This window comes from Balaenoptera physalus (assembly GCF_965194825.1).
Source record: "Balaenoptera physalus genome assembly, chromosome: 11".
Classification (NCBI taxonomy): Eukaryota; Metazoa; Chordata; class Mammalia; order Artiodactyla; family Balaenopteridae; genus Balaenoptera; species Balaenoptera physalus.
In genome coordinates, this window is record NC_138896.1 from 29764631 (window position 1) to 29786511 (window position 21881).

The 21881-nt window shown below is 40.6% G+C and overlaps 1 protein-coding gene across 2 annotated transcripts; it reads right to left on the reverse strand.

The window, feature by feature from the left end:
• Nucleotide 1: 1 nt before the first annotated feature.
• Nucleotides 2-14586, reverse strand: TDRD6 (tudor domain containing 6). 2 transcript variants are annotated; one of them, XM_082414641.1, is made up of 5 exons: nucleotides 8422-14586; nucleotides 6849-6973; nucleotides 5487-5576; nucleotides 3274-3337; nucleotides 2-2364 (listed from the first exon to the last, which is right to left on the reverse strand). In XM_082414641.1, exons 1-5 carry the CDS (start codon nucleotides 14486-14488, stop codon nucleotides 2246-2248), a joined length of 6465 nt encoding a protein of 2154 aa, XP_082270767.1. In that variant the 5' UTR covers nucleotides 14489-14586; the 3' UTR covers nucleotides 2-2245. The 2 variants fall into 2 exon arrangements, with proteins under 2 accessions (XP_082270767.1, XP_082270768.1); XM_082414642.1 differs by lacking the exon at nucleotides 3274-3337 and having other exon boundaries at nucleotides 2245-2364.
• Between the last annotated feature and the right edge of the window lie 7295 nt (nucleotides 14587-21881).

Below are 21881 nucleotides of genomic sequence, written 5' to 3' on the forward strand. Positions count from 1 at the left end.
CTTTACCGTGGGATGGGTGCGACTGCACGATTTCAATATAATGACTAAACTGGGAATGGATGGGGGTAAGAATATTGGTGACAAAGCAAAGGCAGCAGATTAAAGCAAGTTGGTAATTTGTTTGCATTTACTTTAATGGTTTACCTGAGGCACTCTATTTACTAAAGAAAGGTACATAAGACAGCCCCACGATTCCAGCCATCACACATTAAATCACTGATTCACCCAAAGGCTGCAACAGATAAGAAAGGACATAATTTTAACTGCTTCATTTTCCACTAGTTTTATTGATATTTAATGAATGTTTTTAATTTTATATGTAGTAGTGGGAGGGGAAAAGCACAATAAATGGAGGTAAAAAGATAGCTGAAAGATTTGTGCACTTACGTTTCTGGGAGTCATGGAAAATGTATTTTGTTTCCCAAGGGGTATAAACATTTCTGCCACTCATCAGTTAAGTATATTTTGGTCTAAGAATGGTCTTGTTCCTATGAATTCTCCATAATTAAGTTTAATTAAAGCCTGTGTGAACAAGGATAATCAGTACTTAGTAAGCAAGCCTGGTTAACTATTCTATCCCTATTCCTTTTGCCCAGTTAATAAGTAACTGTGTTTTCTGATTTGGCACTCAGGCCTATCTTAATGTTTTAATGTGCAAAAACGCTCATTTTGAGAAATATGATTTCTCCTCTAACTGTTCAGATTAAACATTTTTAAATAGAGAGTTAAACTGCTTAGCATGAAACTGATGGCTTTCCATAATCCGACCCTAATGCATCTTCTCTGACCTTTTCTCCCAGTAATTAATTCACAACTATATCTCCTACATGAATGAGCCAAATGTGTCTAATCATTATCCCAGGAAGAAGGAATATACTCATCTACCTCAATTACGTTTAATGCAGAACCCTCTCCTTTTTACTTATTGAAATTATACCCAACTTTTAAGGTTCTTAATTCTCACTATTCCCATCAGGCTTCAGGGTCTCATAATGTTCCGTATACATACATCTTTTTCCCCATTCACATGTAGCAAACCTCCTTACTCATTTTAGAAATGGATAACCATTCCAATTGTACTGATGTCCCATTCAATAGCACCTCTTTAAAATCCTTTGTTGGTGGCACATGCTGATGCTGAAAGGAGAAAATAACTGCTGAAAGGACCCAGTGAGTTAAAGTTTAAAAAATACAACCTACCATAGTGCATACTGAGTATCTTTTGGGGGAAAGAAGGAAATATTTATCAAATGCCTACTCCTTTTCTGGCACTTTACATAAATTATTTCTAATCTTAAAACACTGCAAGAAAGGTTTTATTAACCCCATTTTACAGATGAGGAAGGTCAAGACTCAACAATGTTATAATAACCTACCCAGGTCACATATCTAGTAAGCAGCATATAGCTAAGATCTGTTTCCTAAAGCTAGGACCTATACTTTGCATACTACCACTTACGCAAAACCATGTTTTAAAAGCATGGGCTTTGAAGTTAGATGGGTCTAGGTTTGATCAAGCCTCCGAGATTTGCTAGCTCTTTGACATTAGGCAAATTATTTACCTTCTCTAAAAAGCTTCAATTGTCTCACCTATAAAATGTGGATAACATTAATATGCACCTCAGAATCAAGGATTAAATGAGAAAATGCATTTAAAGTACCAACTGAGTGATTAACACATAAAAGCTAATGTTTACTATTACTATGTTTCCCCCAATTGTAGAATGGTGGTTCGTTCCATGACTACAGATATTCCAGAACCACAGATATTTCCTTTTTAATGAAATGACACCACTACACTTTTAAGGACAAACTTTATTCAAATCTTGTGTCATATTAGTATACTTCTAAATTCAAACAGAATATTAGTCAAAACTAGACAGAAAGGCAAAGCTTCAGAAAGAAAACAAAAATTTTGAAGGAGTTACTGCTAACAAAGCCATCCTCCCAAGTAGCATCATATAATATGCTTGTCATAAACCTATAATTTTCTATTTTAAACACTATATTCAGAAGAAACCCAAATAGTTTTTTTTTTGCAGTGTGAGTAATGTGTTAGCAAACTGTTTAGCAAAATAAATCCAACTGATTAGAAAGACAACACGTTTAAAGGGAGAGGAAAGATCCCAGCTCCGTATATACAGAAATAGCATTATAAATACACTACACAGGCAGCCTGAGATCTGTTTTGTTTTTGACACATATCAAACTTTTCGAAACGACAACTTCTTATGATTACGTGCTCTCAATTTTCTGAAATATTCTGTTGGTCTGGGTGAGGTGGCACTTGTTTAAGAGCAGCTTCTGACTGATTGGCCACATTTATGGATGCAGTTAAATCTCTATCGTCTCCAGACCTCTTTTCTGAAACAAGAAGAGAAAAACCTCAAGTTGAGAAAGAAACATAAAAAAAAAGAATTTTTTTTTTTTTTTTTTTGTGGCAGGGGGCCATGCTGCAGCACGCAGGACCTTAGTTCCCCAAGCAGGATCGAACCTGTGCCCCCTGCAGTGGAAGCGCCACGTCCTAACCCGTGGACCGCCAGGGAAGTCCCAAGAAAATTCTTTACATGGATGCTACCATGACAAAATTAATGTCCTCTAAAAATGGGGAGAGGGAAGAGATGAGCATTCTAATTACTACAGGGAATTATTCCGACTGACGTGATTTTTAAAAATATTTTGGTCCTCACATTGTACCTATTATCATATAAAACTTCTCTAAAAAGGTTATGAAATTGGCATATTTTATATTTTTCTAGGATGATATTTGGCAAGGCTGATAACCAATTAGTTCTTTGTTCTCTTTCATTAGTGCGTATTTTTCACATAATACTAAAGTCACCAAAAGATGATTTCATTCTCTATGTGCCTCAATCTACGAATCAGTGTGCTACTTACAAACAAGATCATGCAATAACCAGGAACATCCAAAAAACGGAATCATCATATACACTAAAAATCTCAAAAGAAATTCCAAGAGATTATTTAACAAAGATCATTTGAACATCTGAGCTAACACTGAAAAAATCCTTTAAAATATGAATTTATCATACACCTTCAAGATTAATTCAATCAACAAATTCCCTGTATTTCAAGAAATCCTCTTCTTGTTTACTTATCACCATTTTTAGCTGAAGTGGTTTTTATTTTCCTGCTACTAACATCCAAGGAAATGGATGAACCATTTTTATCTGAGGGATTCAGGGTAATCGTACCTTAAAGACTTGGCAATTCTGGTTGGTAAAAGTATTTTGTTTTAAAAACACAAGTTACCTTTGACCACAGTATCATCCAATGACAGGCAGTAAAGATCTTTTCCCACTGTCCGGAATACAGCCTAACGAAAGAAACCTTTGGATTACTACCACTTCTTTATTATAAATACAAAATAATTAAAATCAGAAAGGGGACCATAGATACACCAGAAAAATGGTGAACAACAAAACGTAATCCTATTAAGACCATGCCAATTTGATTTTATAATGAAGAATAACGTCAAGTATATTTTCTATTCTTCAAATACCCATTTATCTGGAACATCTCCACTTTAGCATTCCGTGCAGGGACTAAAGTGTCCTTTTCCAATTTTCAGCTTTCAAGAGGTGAAGAAGGTCGATGATTTTTTTTATAGTGAACAAATTCAATGACCTAAATGTCCAACAAGAGGAGAAATGGTTTAATGAACCATTGTCCAGTAATGTCATGTAATATTACGCAGCTATGGCCTTCTGGTGGCAGCCAAGACGGAGCAAGCTGACTTACACTGATTACAATGGAAAATTCTGGAGAGAATACAAAAAGCAACTACCTGAGGCTTCTGAAAAGTAAATGGGATCAGAAATATAGAAGGACTGTAGTAAAAACTTGAATAATGACCCAAAACAGGGGTGAGTTTCACAGGGTTGTTGGTTTTCTTGTTTTGTTTTGTTTTGTTTCTCTTTTTTTCTGCCTTTTCTCCTGTTTTTTGACCAGATGTTGGGCCAAATCAGAGCTGCCAGGCTGGGGTGGGCAGCAAAACTGAGCGAAATCCCCTCTTTGTAGCCAGCGGAGTGGGGAAAGAGGCCCCGAACACTAAGGGGTGGGGCGTGGCGGGGGGGCGAAATCCCTTCACTGTTTTTCTTTTTTTCTGCACAGCAGTCAAAGCGCAGGCACCTACAAATCGGAGAGAAGACGCTGGCCAGTGGATTGAGGAAAACAGCCCTTTGTTATCTGAAGAGTCCAGAGGCAGGGGGTGGGGTGTGGGGGTTTTCTCTCTCTTTTCTCTATCTGTTTCAAGCCAGAGGCAGGCCTGTCAGACAGAGCTGCCTGGTCAGCCCCCAGGGAAACACTGGGAGAAGCATGCTTTCTGGCCAGAGGACCAGGAAACGGGGCCCCTGGGGGCTGAATAAGAGAGGACCCTTGGAGCCACAGTGTATGGAGGAAATCTCAGAGAGGAAAGGAATTGGAAAATTTGAACCCCTAATATTATATGTGAACCTGAGGTCATGCCGAACGATGCAAATGCAGAACAGAATCAAGAAAAGAAAAGCATAGCTAAGTCTTTAATCCCTGAGTGACTGTATAAACCTCTGCCCAAGTTCTAGACTAACCCCTCCATGGCTTATGCCCTGGGCAGACCCAAACATTATAGCAAAGACGTTGAAGACTAAACTGACACTGAAACCACCAAACACAGAGAGAGAGAGAGAGAACCTGTGGTATGAACCTAATCAGGTTGACCACCTGCTAAAACAAAAACTTTAACATTTTCCAGAAGATTTTAACAGCCTCCAAAGTCTTACAACATCATATTCAAAACATTCAGAATATAATCCAAAATTACTCAACAGACAACGAATGAGGAAAGGCTAATCATTTCTTAAGACAATCAGTAGATGAAAACCCTGCCATGACGAGATACTGGAACTACCAGATACAGATTTTGTAGCAAGAAGTTCAATGAACTGCAAACAGGATAAACTCAAATGTCTAGACATATAACAGCATGGGAGATTGCCTACCGTATAATCTTAAATGAAGAACACAGAATATAAAACTGAATGTACAATGAAATCAACCATGTTCAAAATATGTAGATGATATATTTATATTCCATATAAACAGAAAGATTATTAAAGAAAACCAAACTGATCAGTCCGTTTGCCTTTGGAAGGATGTCTTACAGGTGACTGATACTTCCTCTTTTTAACTTTGCCATATTCCCAGATTTTCTGCATCAAACGTATTTCATAAAGGTCACAAATGCCAAACAATTTTCTTTTTTTTAAATCCCAAAATGAAAATCAATGAGTAAACCATTAATAAGAGATACTGGGCATAAAATCTAGAAACATTGCCTTATTGCTATTTTCCACCGTTATTATTACAATAGTAGTAGTTTTTCCTCTATTATTCCTAAGCACAAGGGCTTTGGAAATGGTTCCAGAATGAACTATTCAGAATGAAAGAGAACACTCTCATTAATTACTATTTACATAAACCCATACCTCACATGGACTCTTATCCAATTTGGGTATACCATTCCAGACATTCTCAGGGTTCACTACCTCTTCCATACCATTTGAAAGGTTCAAAACCTACAGGAGAAAAAAAATAGTAAAAACTGGTCATTCCAAAAGCTGTAACTGATTTATGTACCACAGCAACCGTTTTTAAAATGAAATACTTTAAAAGGTAATTAAATGATTTTATTAAACATCAATATTACATTTCAACTCAATGGTACTTCAGTTAAAAAAACGTACATTGAGTATCTATGCCTAGAGATCAAAGGCATAAAATTTAGATCTCAAGAAGTTCAAAATTTGGTGGAGAAACAGACCACTAAGCAGACACTTACAATACAGTGTAGGAAGCACAGACTCCTGCAATAGGAGGTATAGGAATACAATACAGGTATAAAGCTTTTGTTGGCGGGGGACAGAGAGGAGTGAAGAGATGGAGAGATTTAGAAAATAATGCTAGTGAATGCTTCCTGGAAGAGGCAATGGCTAATCTTTTAAAGATAAGTGGAAATTAACCAGTTTGGGAAGGGGACAGAATACAGGCAAATAGAAATGCATTATTAACTATATCAAAGAAGCCAAACACAAGAGTATATATAAGAGAAATCAAGCAGTATGGTGTTCATCTAATATAAGATACAAAACCCAAAGGAGTAAGACCTAAGGCTGGAGAGGTACATGCATGCTCAACCCCAGAGAACCTCCTGTGGCGTGTTAATGACTTTTCTAGACTTGAGGATCTCAAATTTTCATGGTGCAAGAGTATACGTTCCTGGTCCTTCCCCTGGAAATTCTCAATCAGCCAGCCAGGGCAAGGTCCAGGAATCTATCTATACATTTAAGAAATGTGCCAGGTGATTCTGATTAAGGTGGTTTTCAGACCACAGGAAAAACACAATCTACTGGAGGTTTCCAAGAGGTTTTCCACAAGCGAATGATGGAGTCAGATTTGCATTTGACAAACTCCACACTGGCAGTGTGGAGAATCAACTGAATAAAGACTAGAAGTAAACCAATAGAAGGTTATTAGAGGCATCTAGCCATGAAACGAGAGACTTAATCAAGACAGTGGCATTAGGTATAAAAAGTTTTAACTAAGATAAGAAGTGGAAAGCGCAGAACTCACTGACTGATAGATAGGATTTCAGGAGTAAGGGAGATGAAAGAGCCTTGGATGCTTATATATGAACTTTTTAAATGATTTTTGCACTGCATCAAATTATCAGGGGGAATGAGCAGGTAAATAATCTATGCAATTGGATTTTCTACTCTGATAAAGTTTGGTAAAATTTCCTTAACAATCTGCAAGTACATTTTGAGACAAAGTACTTCAGTTTTACATACCCTTGTGCCTTCTTCAGCTATTTCCAAAATCTCACATTTAGACCACGTGTTTCTTAGACTTGACCACACAACACATTTGGATCCGACAGTAAATCCTTTCAGAGTGTAGGTGTTCTCTGGTTGAGCTGCCAAATTGAATAGAGCAAGACTCAATGCATACCTCTTAATTCCTTAAAGATATGCAAGCAAAGCATTTCCCTAAGATGCATTTACTATTCTCGTATCATCAATATCACATATGGTACAACATGTTCTAAGTCTCCCTCCCTCGATTTTATTTTTAAATTCTTCCAGTGGCCCTTCCCCGTATAATTCCTTACCGCTCTCCTCAAAAAACACGACCATGACGTGCTGTTTTTTTAAGGATGTGAATCTGATTTCTAACATTGAGAGTTACTACTTAAAGCTGGCTATTATTGCCACATGTAATGTGGTCTGTGGTTACAACAGCCATTTCTACAGGAAAGCAGCATGGTACATACAAGTGAGCAGACATTTTTATCACAAAGCTGTTACTTATTATTAAAATGTGACAATGAGGACTAAAAATCCAGGGTGGTATTTAAATAAATTACCATACATCCACAGGATGGCATACTACAAAACTAAAATATTTTTGAAAGCATATTTAAGGGATTAAAACGCAGGATTCAACACTGTATGACAGTACGATCTCTAGTTAGTTTTTTAAACTGTATGTAAGTAGACACACACAGAAAGGGTGAGAAACGTCAGGAAGGAAGTATATACACCATCATAGCATTCACAGTGGCCATTTCTTGGTGGTGGGATTATGATGATTTTCATTCTCCTTAATCTATTGTTTTCTCTATTTTGTACAATGGCTCAAATCTAATAATATAAAACTTGACACTTAAAAAGTCTAACATTGAGTATTTTAAAAAACCCTAAAAGATAGCTATTTTGTGTAACTTTCAAATCTCGTTAAGTAGCCAAGAAAATAGCAGCAAAAATAATTTATAAAAAAGTTAATGACAAAACATGTTCTCCAATATTTACTCATGGCTGTAAACTTTCTTGATTAATACAGGCTCCGTAACTCCATTTTTTTAAGGGCTTCTAAACGAATGGCAAGGTATATGATGAAGCAAAACAGTTAATTCTTAAAACTGTGCTGAAATGATCCCTACTGTAAATTCATGCCTACATTATGCTTGGCAAAGGAACACTATATTTTTCAAAACTTACCAAAAAACATAACCTCTTGATTTTAGAGATGATTTGTTTATATTTTAAATGTGATTACTTTTTGGAGACACAGACTTGAAGCATTCTATTTTTAAAAGCAAAATTAATAATTCAGCATTTCACCCAGCATATAAAGAATTATTTTACGTTGATTTTACTACTTAATTACCCACGTTTAAAATACCCTTCGTAAAATCCAAATCTGATTCTCTTCTCAGGTTTTAATCTTCCCTCCCCCAAATTAATATTTTAAAAATTCAAATAAGAATTATCCTCTTTTCTTTAAAACAAATAAGTACTTTTCACTAAGTTAAGTAAAAGCGAATGGGAAAAAACAACAACAACAACAAAAAAACGCACGTACCCGAGACATGATCTGGTAAAGCGTGATTGTGTTTCCTTCTGGGTTCTTCTTCAGAAAACAGAGAGTTCAACGATGACACGGCATCTCTAAACAGAGATATAGATTCTGTAAATTCTTCTTTATAGATATTCATTTCAATCTGCATCTTGGCATAGCAAGTCTTTCCATGCTGGCACAGCCTATGCTCCTCATCAAAGCATCCCGCACAACTGGACCTTCTTGTGTCGTCAGCACACAGGGATTCTTGGGTTTTCTGACTAACTCTTAAAGACAAAGGGTTTATTTTGTCCTCTAGACACAGCTGGGCTGTAGGTAATTCTAGTTCAGGCTGTTTCTCGGCTTCACAGTTGAGGGGCAGTAGCCCTGGCAATGGTGGCAGGGTGGCCGCTGGGTCACAGCCTTGGGGAAGAGGCACAGACAGAGGCACCAAGCCCAGCTCTTCTTTCTCCTCATCTGCAACTAAGGAATGCTGCAATTCAATGGATTCCAGCTCCAGGAATTCTTTGGACTCATCATCAGGCGAAAGCACCACCTCAAGGGAATTCAGTTCCAGTACCTCCTTTGTTTCGGTGGCATGTGGTGACAATGTGCTAAATCCTGTAATTAGGTATTTATCATCAAACTTTGCTTTGTCACCCAGATGGCACTCGACTTTACCTTCCAGCATCTCAGTGCCAATTTCCTCTTTGCCTGGGTTTTCAAAAGTTTCAAAAATGTTATCAGTTTCGGGGTCAAAGAATTTACCTGGTTTGGTTTCAATGATGTTTAAGTCTTTGTCAATTCTTTCCAAGAGCTTACCTGTCTGTGATTCGACATAGAATGCTTTCTCTTGTCCAGCTTTGCTACTTGGTTTCTGAAGTCCAACATTGGGACTGGGGGACCCAAGAGCTCCCTTTATGTCTGGGCCATTTTTTTCATAGGGCTGGTCACTGTCACTCATACCAATCTTAGAATATTTCTTCATTTTCTCACTAATACTTTCGCCTTTGCTTTTCATGTCAACGATGGCTAAAAGGATATCACAAACATCCCTTTTGATTTCTAATATTGTTATCTCCAACATATCTTCTGTTACTATTTCATAAAAGTAGTCATTTCCCTCTTGAGGGCATGCACCTTCTGAAATATTAAATCCTGAGAGGCAACATGGAAAGGCTTGCATGGGAACTGCCAACAGTTCAGAAGGGATGTTCCAGAGGGCTTTGGGGTCCACACAGTCTACAACATTTCCAAAGTCCACAAGCCTGACGGACACAAGAGAATCTTCGCAAATATTGGTGACAAGCGCCCTGTAATAATGCCCGTCTTCTCTGTATCTCACTATGCAAGGATCTCCAATATGAGGGCAGGGGATGCAGCTTCTCCAAGCTGTCACCTGCTCTCCAGCAGTTTGTACTTCCACTTCTAAATACTGAAGTTTCTCTGTGTCCGCAAACTGACACCAAAAATATTCAGGTCCATCAATCACCGTGGCATAAGCTCGTATCATCTTCATCTTTGGATTATACCAGTTAAGAAATACAGAAGTGTCTATGTCTGTTTTGTTGACAGACTTTGGACAGGCACCTTTAATTATTTGGGTAGAAAGTCCTATTTGAGATTTTTCACTGAAAGCATATCTGCTCATCATATCTTCTGCTATGATCCCATGTTCATCAGCAAGAATAACTTCCCATTTTTCTTGAAATTGAACAAATTCGCATCTTACTTGAGCCTCCTCTGTCCTTTGGGAAAAGTAATGCATCATTTCCTTATGGTTTAAAATCTTAGGAGCCCTAAGTCCCCTTAAGGAACAGTGAATGCACAGTCCGGGTAATAGTGCATTAACAAGGTCAAGTTTGCCTATTGTGTTGATGTGAACCACAGAAACATTGCCATAATCTATAAACTGCACAGAGAGAAGGTCATTGGCTTGTTGTTCCTTTACCACAGCACGATACCATAAATTGTCTTCTGGGAAAATAGCACATATTATATCTCCTCTTTGCAAAGGTGGGCCTGCATAATATTCAGGCCTTGTTCTAACAGTGTTTAACCTCTCTGAAAGACGATTAATTTCAGCCTCATCTTCTGTTAGTTGAACATAAAAGTCTGAAAGGTCATTTATATGAGAAACATACACAGTTGTTTTAAAGCCAGGCATTATAGTCTTCTGAGGGAACTCAGAAAATTTTAGAGGCAAACCTTTGTTACATGAATCTCCTATTTTTCTCTCTGGAAGAGTGGCTTCTAGTTTTGTGGCTTTCAAAGGGGGCTCAGACGAACTTTCTAATTTCTTTTCTACTGGTAATGGAGACACTTGACTATTTTTATTTGCCACAGAGTGCTGACATTGAGTGACTAAGTTTGTCTTCATTGAACTGCATAAAAATTTGAGTTCCTTACATGCTGAGCTCATCTTAGGTTTGTATGATTCTCCTAAGATCGCCATACTGTCTGATTTGTTCTCTATTGATTTACTTAAATACTCTGTAGGTGACAACTTCACAGCTTCCTTTTTTGCTTCAAGAGTTTCAGTTGTAGAGAGGAGTGATTCACTTTCTTTTTTTCTTGTCCCACCTTTGGAACCCAGGAGTCCTAACTTCTCATTCATATTAGCATTAATTTGAATACTGTCATCGTATAGTTCTATAATCAGTCTTCCATCTGGATTCTTTGCTACAACCAAAGCCTTCAATGACTTATCTGAAATAGTCTCCTGAAACTGCATTGTAACTTCTTCTGGTATATGATCAGGAATATCAGATAATGAACATTTAATGGCTTGCATGGGCAAAAGTAAGACGTCATATGCATCGCTAGGTATTGGAAGCAGATCATGATTTGTTACCACATAAATATTCCCAAAATCAACAAAGAAGACTTTATTTGGTTCTTTTTCTATGATTATCCCCCTATACCAGTTTCCGTCAGTATACCTGGCAAGGCACAATGTGCCAGGGACCAAGGGAGATGTTTTTAAATTCAGCAAAACTTTACTTAATTGTGTAATATGATATGACAACTGTTCTAAAATATTTGCATTTCTTCCCAGCTGGCAATAAAATGTCCAAGGGTCATCGACATGTGTTATATACACTGATTCTTCACTTCCAATTTTCATATCATGTGTAGAATAGTAGTAAGAATGGAGCTGAACAGAGGGCTCCAGAGGCTTCTGAAGTTTTACTGGTCTTGCAAGTCTCTGTTCTACCAAAAAATGGCATGCGCTCTGGAAAGGTGTTAGCAAATCCACGACATTAAACAGTTCTTCAACGTGAACGGAAGCCAAAGCAAATATTGTGCATTTTAATTCTAGATTGTCTTCCCATGCCTCATGCACAAATTCACTAAAAGCTTGGATTGCCTTTTCATCCCAAACAAAAGGATTGTGACCCATTGGTTGAATTAAATTATAAAGGCTGCACCTAAAAGCTTGAACCTTAACCTTGAGAAACTCTTCACTAATTGAATAAATATTCTTCACAGATACCGTTTCTTCATCTCCATAATCTACAAATATGACGTTGACATGCCCTGAAGATTGTGCCCCAGTAATGAGAGCTCTGGACCATTTTCCATTTGCTGTTCGTTTTGCCAAACAAGCAGGGGTGGTTCCCTGGTAGGGGGTAGCTGTATTCTTGCAATGGTCCTGAATACTACACATTAGGGCTTTAAATCCTTCTATGTTCCTGGTCAGCTGGCACCAGAAATAGCCAGGGTTTTCAATATGAGACACGTTGACTTCTACTGTACTTCCAACTTCTAGCTCCTCTTTACAAGAAGAGCCTGGCTTAATGTCCAAGAAATTCTGTACAAGAGGAGAATAAACAGACACTCTTTTCTCTTTGCCCTGTACAACTAGTCCAGTTGAAACGTTTGTCACAACTGTTGTGTCATTCACAGTTTCTGGAACCGCTGTAGTTTCACCCTCTCTCTTGACTTTGTGTTCTACTTCCTTCTTGGCAGAAGATATTTTGTTATTGTCTGCAGTAGAATGGTTTGCAACATGCCCTGGAGAGTGTGCACTTACGCAAATATTTTCCTTTGTTTCAAATTCCTGATACTTGGCAAATCCAGCCTGAGCAATTACCTTACTAATGTTTTCTTCCCCTGTTCTTGATTCATCAAGAATCTCAATAACATACTGACTGTCCTGCTTATCAAGGACATGGATAACTAATTCTTTGTGGAGCACAGTCTTTTTAAAGAAGGAAATTGCCTCCTGGCTCCAATTTTTTCCCAAAGGCCAAATATCAGCCAGGGTGCACCTCAGGGCCAGTACTGGCAGCCGCCTAAACTGAGGGAGCAGCATTCGCACATCATACAGGTCCATATTTTCTGAATTGCCCCGGTCAACGAAGAATACATCCACACTCTTGTCGTCTAATCGGGTGACCATAGCCCGATAATAGCCAGTTTCTTTCCATTTCACACAGCAAAGGTCATCGGCTTCAGGTTTCAAAACAACACCGTCCAGCTTACTGGCAGAGGCGTAGAAACTGCACATTCTCCTCATCAATTTGCTGAAGGTGCCGTTGTGTTTCCTCAACCTAATCCAAAACTCAGAAGGATTTTTCACAAACTCCACCTGGGCATCATAGAAGGCGTTCATCTTTAACCTGATAGATCTCAAGGCTGGGAGTGAAATCTCTTCATCCACTTCTTCAGCAGGAGATTGAGACTGAAAAGCTGTTTCCGGTTCCTCCTCCCCGCCCGCCTCCTCCTCCTCTATTCCCTGGCTCTGAAGGAATCGGTCAGCCAAGCAACAGGACTGTACTCCGAACACACAGTTAAGATTAATCCCATCTTCTCCATACAGGGTGACGTAATACACGTGCTCAAAGGAAGAGTAAAATTCAATCTTTGCGTTCACTGCCTGGCCCAGCAACAGTGCCTTCAGGTCACCGACCTGTGACCGAGACCAACCTCTGCCACCGTCCCAGAGTCCGTACAAAGCGCAAGGGTATGTCACCACGGGCATTCGAAAATATTCGGGCAGCAAGTAGCGAAGGCTACTACAACTCACTAACTCCTTCCTTCCATAGTCCACATGAAGTACCTGGGCACAGCGCTGGGGCCGGAAAGTCTCAAGCAGGAGCGCTCTGTACCAATGTCCATCCAACCCGCAGGCTGCGCACGGAGAGCCCGGCTTGTCTGGGCTCTCCTCCCTCTCCTCCCAGGTGGCACTGGTATAGTTCTCATCCCCTGTCCCGGGGGAACCCCTATATATCTGGGCCATGCTCTCGGAGAGGCGGTGGATCTCCTGCGAGAGGCTGCGGAGCTGGCAGTGAATGCGGTGGGGATGGCACACCTGGGTGACCACCACGGGCTCCGTCACGCCCAGCTGCAGCTGGGGGTAGAAGTAATCCAGGCCAGGCTGCTCCTGCTTGGGCGGGATTCGCGGGACGACCGGGGCCCCGGGGCCCAGGACAGCCGCGGTGGCCGAGAGAGAGCGCTTGAGCAGGGAGCAGAAAAGGCCGTTGGGCACCTGCCGGGCCAGGCCGAGCTCCTGCATCTGCTGGGACAGCTCGGGCACCTCCAGGAGGACCAGGCGGTGGGGCAGCAGCACATCCAGGACCCGTCCGTGCATCTCCTTGCCCTGCAGGTTGCTAAGGAAGTCCACGGCACTGGCAGCCCAGTGCTGGGGCTCGCCCCCGCCGTCGCCGCCGCCCGCAGGCACCAGGCCAGCCAGCACGCAGCCCAGCACCTCCGAAGGCAGGTGGAAGAACTCGCTGCGCCCAGGCGCCAGGGAGCCCGCGCCGGCCGTGATGGTGCGACCCTCGTCCAGCAGGAAGACGCGGCTCTCCTGCGCCTGCCGGCTGACCACGCGGCCGCGGTGCCACCGCAGACCCGCCTGCACCAGGCACAGCTCGCCCGGCGAGGCCGAGGTGCCTCCCAGCGCCCACGGGCCGCGCGCGGCCGCCGCCGCTTCCTGGGTCTCCCGGCTCAGCCTCACGTACTCGTCCCGCCGCTCGCCCACCAGCCCCCAGAGCTGCACGGGGATCACCTCGGGCTGCACGTCCACGAAAGACACCCGCAGCACCAGCGAGGCCCCCGGCGTCGGCAGCCCGGGCGTTGAGCACATCTCTGCCGCGCCGCCCGGCCCGCGAAGCCCCCGCGCCGCTGGAAGGAGAGCCCCACAGACTCGGGCTCGCAGGACACACGGATTGGGAAGGACACCCAGCCTGGCGTCCCCGCCGCAACGCCGCCTCTGGGCCTCCCGGACTCGCGCTGACTGGTAAGACCCAGCGGCCCGACCAACCGCCCACGGTTGCGCCGCAGCGCAGGCATTTGTAGCGCGAGGCGGCCAGGCTTCCGGCCGCGGGCGGTGGGCGGGCCTGCGTGGGCGGTGGGGCGGAGCCGAGCCCCGGGGCGGAGGCGGGGACCGGTGCTGGGGGGGCGCAGAAGGGGCCTCGAGGGCCGAGACGTGGCGGGATCCGGACGCCACCTACCTCTTCTCAGAGCGCCTTCGACCCTGGAGCACGCAGGGAGTCAGCCGGGCCTGGGGCGGCGGCGAGGCCCGGACCACGCAGGGACCTCCTTTTCGGCCGTCCGGCTGAGCCCGGCGAGCCCGGCGCGGTGCTAGCCATTGCAGAACCGGGGAGGAGAAAAGGAGGCTCCCACCGCACGTTCTGGGCGTTGGGCCGGAATTCTCGGAGGCCCGGGGCGCTCCCGCTGCGGGCCGCGCGGTGGCGCTTGCGCCCCCGGGGCAGGGCGTTGGCTGTGTGCTCTCAGCGTTGTGGCCTTGAGCAAGTCACTGACCGTCTCTTCTATGAACCTGTTTGATCGCCTGGATGGATACAGTTGTGATAAGGGTTAAATTAAATAAAGTATGAGAGTATATGAAGACTGTTAAATGTTTCTTTCCCCACGATTACCCGGTGTGAGTTTCTTTGCTGTTTCGTTTGCCCACTTTGCAGGCGTTTAGTCTTCATTTACGCACGGAGCTAGCACAGAACTGGGCTCAGAGAAGGTCAAGAGTCATGGAAGAAACGTGACTTCCAAAGCTTGCTGTATCTGCTATGGCGGAGGGCCTCTTGGCTGGACTGTCGTTCTTTTTCCCACCTAAATCTTACCAAGGTAACCCTTAGGAGACTCTGTTTGTCAACGGGAAGGGGAATGGAAAAGTGCAGGCAAACTAGGCGTAACTCCCAGAGTTACTACATTTGTGCTGAAATGTTTGTTTATTGGCAAAGTTAAGCGCAGTCCTAGGGGTTTCTCATACTTTTCCACTTCACTTTTTCACATTTTGAAATGTCATCAAATTTAATAATAGATGAAATCAGGATAGTGCTTAATATAACCCTGGCCTGACAGTGTAAATCTCAGTGTCTTCAGTCTATCCAGATTAGAGGTTGCCAGGTGCTTCCAAAGCCTCCCATGCTTGCTATGCAGTTTCACATTGTGTGGCAGTTGTCTTTGATCACTCTGTCATCCCACCAGCTTGAAAGCGCCTTTTCGCAAGAACTGTTCGTTGCATTCCTGGAATCGAGCAGGGGGGCTGAGGCAATAAATACTCGCTGAATGAATATATGAAAGAATGATTTTGATTTCTCTAAAATGTTAGACTTTTACCTGATAAACTCATCCTAGAAAACTCAGTTCAATTTTCCAAATTTTCTCTAATGTTTTGCATTAATAATGGAAGAAAAATAAACATTTGGTTTAAATGCATCTAGCAAGTTCTAGCTCAAATGTCTCTTCCTCATGACTTTACTATTCCCAGGCAGAATTGATTATTCCTCCCTTTTACATGCCTCTATTATATTATCTATCACATCTTGCAATTGTTTCCTTTTGTTCTGTTCTACCAGAGTGTGAACTTCTTGAAAGCAGGAACTCTTCTCATTTATTTTTGTATTCTCAATGCCCCGCGCAGCGCTGGGCTTTTGGTTAGCACACAATAAATGTTTAACAACAACAAAAAAGTAGATAATCTGGCACTATGTCCTTGATGATGGAAGGAAGGAGTTCATTATAAAATAGTCTACTGTCATTTGGGATTGTTTGATCCAACATGGAATCATGATTTCAACTAATCTTCTATTTCAGTTCAAGCTGTATAACCCAGCTCTTACAGAGACCACGGCGTTGTAGACAACAATCTAAGCAAATGACTTCTGTTTCCTGTTTAACTTGCCCCCCACCCTTTTTCTGTAACTCAGAGGCTCTAATCCTCCATGTCAAGGTGTATCCTGTAGCTGATGGGCTGATCGGAGCCCATTCCTCACATCCTCCCGGATATTTCCAGTGTCCTGCCTCTGCTGCAGCTGGGATAGGTAGCTTTGCTTTGCTCTGTCTTGCTCTGCTGCTGGACAGGAATCTTTAAAAAAATCAGACCATGGCACTGTGAAGATTAAATTCCTGCTCTATATTTCCCATACTTTATTAAGCAAAATATCTTGAGTTCCATAAAAAATAAAAAAACTTCCCTCTTCTTTTTTTTTTTAATTAGGGAATTCCCTGGCGGTCCAGTGGTTAGGATGCCGCACTTTCACTGCCGAGGGCCCAGGTTTGATCCCTGGCTGGGGAACTAACATCCCACAAGCCATGTGGTGTAGCCAAAAAAAATTTTTTTAATTAAAAAAAATTCCTTAATAAGACACCAGTAGTCTGAAGAAGTGGTATCAACTGTTGTATATGACTTTTATTTACAACCTCAGTGAAGCTTAATAAATTAATGATGATTTCCTAACATGAAAGCACAAAACTTCCCTCCTCTTAGGCTTAGAGGGACTTGGCCTCAGAAAAAGTGAGAGGGAGTAATCCGATCCTTTTACAAATATTTAAGAGTTGAAAGAGAAGAGGATAAGGTGAGGGATAGAATGTTTCTGAGAGATATTTGGACACTATATTGTGAGTTATTTCAGCATTTTTTTATGGAAAAAATGCAGAGAAATTGGGCAACACATATGAATCATTTATTCTGTGCCATCATGTCTGTATATGGAGAGCTCTAAGAAGAAACATGTACACTTTAGACTCTGTAGTTTCTAACCACTAATTAGCCCTGTTTAAAGATGCTTACTTAGAAAATTACTGTTTAATAAATATTTCTTAAAAATTATTCAAGTGAGAAATACCCTGTTAAGAGAATGAAAGAACAAGCTAAAAGGAAAGACAGGGAAAAAATATTTGCAAACCACATGTTTGACAAAGGACTTGTATCTGCAGTATATAAAGTACTCTCAAAACTTAACAGTAAAAAAAAATTGAAAATGGGCAAAAGATATGAAGAGACATTTCACTGAAGAGGATATACAGATGGCAAGAGCAATATGAACAGATGTTCAGCATCATTAGCCATTAGGGAAGAACATTCAAACCACAAGCATATATCATGACAACCTAGGATAATGACTAAACTAAAGCAACAGTGATAAATACCTACACTGACCAGAATGTGGAGAAACTGGATCATTCCAATTGCTGGTGGGAATGTAAAATGGTAGGCCACTTTTTAAAAACTAAATATGTACTTGCCATATGACCTAGCAATTGCACTCTGGGGCATTTATCCCAGAAAAATGAAAACTATGTCCATGCAAAAACCTCTACACAAATGTTTATAGCAGCTATATTCCTAATAGCACCAAACTGGAAACAACCCAGATGTTCACTGGGTTAAACAAACTGTAGTACATCCATGCCATGAGATACGACTCAACAATAACAAGGAAGAGTAATGAACTCTTGACACATGGATCAACTTGGAAGGTTCTCAAGGGAATTATGATGCGTGAGAAAAAAAAAATCCCCAAAGATCACATACTGTATGAATCAATTTATATACTATTCTTGAATTAACAGAAGTACAGAGATAGAGGACAAATTAGTGGTTGCCAGGAGTTAGGGATGAGGGGAGAGGGGATGAGTGGCTATAAAGGGGTAGCAAGAGGGCACTGTGCTGTGTCTTGAATATGGTGGTGGTTTATATGAATTTAAGAAGGTAATAAAATTGCATAGAACCAGACACCCACACACACTTGTAAAACTGGTAAAATCTGAATCTGTGGGTTATACCAATGTCATTTTGCTGGTTTTGATTGTATACTACAGTTCCTCAAGATTTGAAGATGTTATCATGGGGAGGACTGGGTGAAAGGTGCATGGGACTTCCCTGGACGTTTTTTGCAACTTTGTGTGAATCTAAAATGATTTCAAAATGAAGTTTTAAAAAAATTCTATGGAATTCAGATTTCAGTGTCCATAGCTAAAGTTTTATTAGAATATACACACACACACAAATAATTCAAGACTATGCCATTATACGGGGTCAATTAGAGTAGAAGGAGCAAACCAAGGAAAGTTATTTATCTGTCCTCTTGTTTCCACATCTGAAAATGGGTTTAAGACACAGACCTTATAGGAAAGTTCTGAAGCATGATTTAAGTACAGTTAACATGTGTGCATTGAATAAATACTTGAGATGCAAAAAAAAACCATAGAAAGTCCCTGGTTCTCATCGCAGGATGACATGGACAATGAACTTTTCTAAGTTAGTTTTCTCATCTATAAAAATGGAATTATACCTAACTTTATTATGAAGATTAAATGACCCAATATAGATAAAGGTCCCACCACAGCAGGCATATAACAAACTAGAGTTATTAGTAATTAAATAAAATACAAATTTAAAATACTTTCTTAGTTCTACTAAGTTAAAGGTTAAAAAATCTTAAATTAGATTTTTTAAAAATTAGGTTTACTGAGGCATAATTTACATAGAGTAAAACTCAGTTTTTAAATTGTGTAGTCTGATGTTTTGCCAAATGTACACAACTACATATTTGTATACAGTATACAGTGTGCATTTGTATACAATATAAATGCACATCACCACAAATGTACAAATATATACAGTTGTAAAGGTATACCACCACAGATAAAATATAAAACATTTGTATTATCCAAATAGTTTCCTAATGCTTCTTTGCAGATTATCCCCTCCCTCCATCATGGGCTCAGTTCCTGGCAACCACAGTCCCTGGCAACCTCTGTCCCTGGTAACCACTGTCCCTATCATTTTGCCTTTTCCCAAATTCATATAAATGGAACCATACAGTTTGTAGCCTCTTGTGTCTACCTCCATCACTTAGCATAATATCTTCAAATTCATCCATGTTGTCTGTATCAATAGTTTATTTTTATGATTGAATAGTTTTTCACTGTATAGACATACATTTATTCGCTAGATAATGGACTTTCAGGTTATTTCCAATTTGGGGTGATTATCCATATAACTGTGGAAACATTCACGTACATGTTTTTGTGTTGACGTAAGTTTTCATTTCGCTTGGGTAAATACTAGGAGTAGGATTGCTGGGTCATATAGTAAATGTATGTTAACCTTATAAGAAACTGGCAAATTATTTTCCAAAATACCATCATTCTGCATTCCCACCAACAACATATAAACTGTTGTGCATCCTCATCAGCACTGGATATTGTCAGGCTTTTTCATTTTAGCCATTCTTGTGGTCTGCAGTGGTATCTTATTGTGGTTTTAATTTGTAGTTTTTAATGATGTTGAATATTCTTCATGTGTGTTTCTGCCATCATCTGTCTTCCTTGGTAAAGTATATGATCAACTCCTTTGCCCATTTTTAAAGGTATTGTCACCCTATTTTTGAGTTGTAAGAGTTCTTATCTATTCCGGATACACGTTTTGCTATCAGACGTGTTCTGTGTATATTTTCTCTCAGTGTATGGCTTGTGATTTTCTTTTTTTGTTGTTTTATTACTTATCCATCTTATACATATCAGTGTATACATGTCAATCCCAATCTCCCAATTCATCACGCCACCGCCCCCACCTACCACGTCTTTCCCCCCTTGGTGTCCATACGTTTGCTCTCTACATCTGTGTCTCAATTTCTGCCCTGCAAACCGGTTCATCTGTACCATTTTTCTAGGTTCCACATATATGCGTTAACATACGATATTTGTTTTTCTCTTTCTGACTTACTTCACTCTGTACGACAGTCTCTAGATTCATCCACGTCTCTACAAATGAGCCAATTTCGTTCCTTTTTATGGCTGAGTAATATTCCATTGTATATATGTACCACTTCTTCTTTATCCATTCATCTGTCAATGGGCATTTAGGTTGCTTCCATGACCTGGCTATTGTAAATAGTGCTGCAATGAACATTGGGGTGCATGTGTCTTTTTGAATTATGGTTTTCTCTGGGTATATGCCCAGTAGTGGGATTGCTGGGTCATATGGTAATTCTATTTTTAGTCTTTTAAGGAACCTCCATACTGTTCTCCATAGTGGCCGTATCAGTTTACATTCCCACCAACAGTGCAAGAGGGTTCCCTTTTCTCTACACCCTCTCCAGCATCTGTTGTTTGTAGATTTTCTGATGCTGCCCATTCTAACTGCTGTGAGGTGATACCTCATTGTAGTTTTGATTTGCATTCTCTAATAGTTAGTGATGTTGAGCAGCTTTTCATGTGTCTCTTGGCCATCTGTATGTCTTCTTTGGAGAAATGTCTATTAAGGTCTTCTGCCCATTTTTGGAATGGGTTGTTTGTTTTTTTAATATTGAGCTGCATGAGCTGTTTACATACTTTGGAGATTAATCCTTTGTCTGTTGATTTGTTTGCAAATATTTTCTCCCATTTTGAGGGTTGTCTTTTTGTCTTGTTTATATTTTCCTTTGCTGTGCAAAAGCTTTGAAGTTTCATTAGGTCCCATTTGTTTATTTTTGTTTTTATTTCCATTACTCTAGGAGGTGGATCAAAAAAGATCTCACTGTGATTTATGTCAAAGAGTGTTCTTCCTATGTTTTCCTCTAAGAGTTTTATAGTGTCCACTCTTACATTTAGGTCTCTAATCCATTTTGAGTGTATTTTTGTGTATGGTGTTATGGAGTATTCTAATTTCATTCTTTTACATGTAGCTGTCCAGTTTTCCCAGCACCACTTACTGAAGAGACTGTCCTTTCTCCATTGTATATCCTTGCCTCCTTTGTTATAGATTAATTGACCATAGGTGTGTGGGTTTATCTCTGAGGTTTCTATCCTGCTCCATTGATCTCTATTTCTGTTTTCGTGCCAGTACCATATTGTCTTGATTACTGTAGCTTTGTAGTATCGTCCGAAGTCAGGGAGTCTGATTCCTCCAGCTCCGTTTTTTTCCTTCAAGACTGGTTTGGCTATTCGAGGTCTTTTGTGTCCATACAAATTTTAAGATTTTTGTTCCAGTTCTGTTAAAAATGCCATTGGTAGTTTGATAGGGACTGCATTGAATCTGTAGATTGCTTTGGGTAGTATAGTCATTTTCACAATGTCGATTCTTCCAATCCAAGAACATGGTATATCTCTCCATCTGTTTGTATCATCTTTAATTTCTTTCATCAGTGTCTTATAGTTTTCTGCATACAGGTCTTTTCTCTCCCTAGGTAGGTTTATTCCTAGGTATTTTATTCTTTTTGTTGCAATGGTAAATGGGGGTGTTTCCTTAATTACTC

Bases quoted from the DNA above. Each gene is read 5' to 3' on its own strand.
- TDRD6 (XM_082414641.1), bottom strand. From the start codon at position 14,488: ATGTGCTCAACGCCCGGGCTGCCGACGCCGGGGGCCTCGCTGGTGCTG. The intron at 3,338-5,486 runs GTATGGGTTTAT...TTCTTTCGTTAG, and splicing joins TGGATAAGAGTCCATGTGAG to GCTGTATTCCGGACAGTGGG. The intron at 2,365-3,273 runs GTAACTTGTGTT...TTCTTGTTTCAG, and splicing joins GGATGATACTGTGGTCAAAG to AAAAGAGGTCTGGAGACGAT.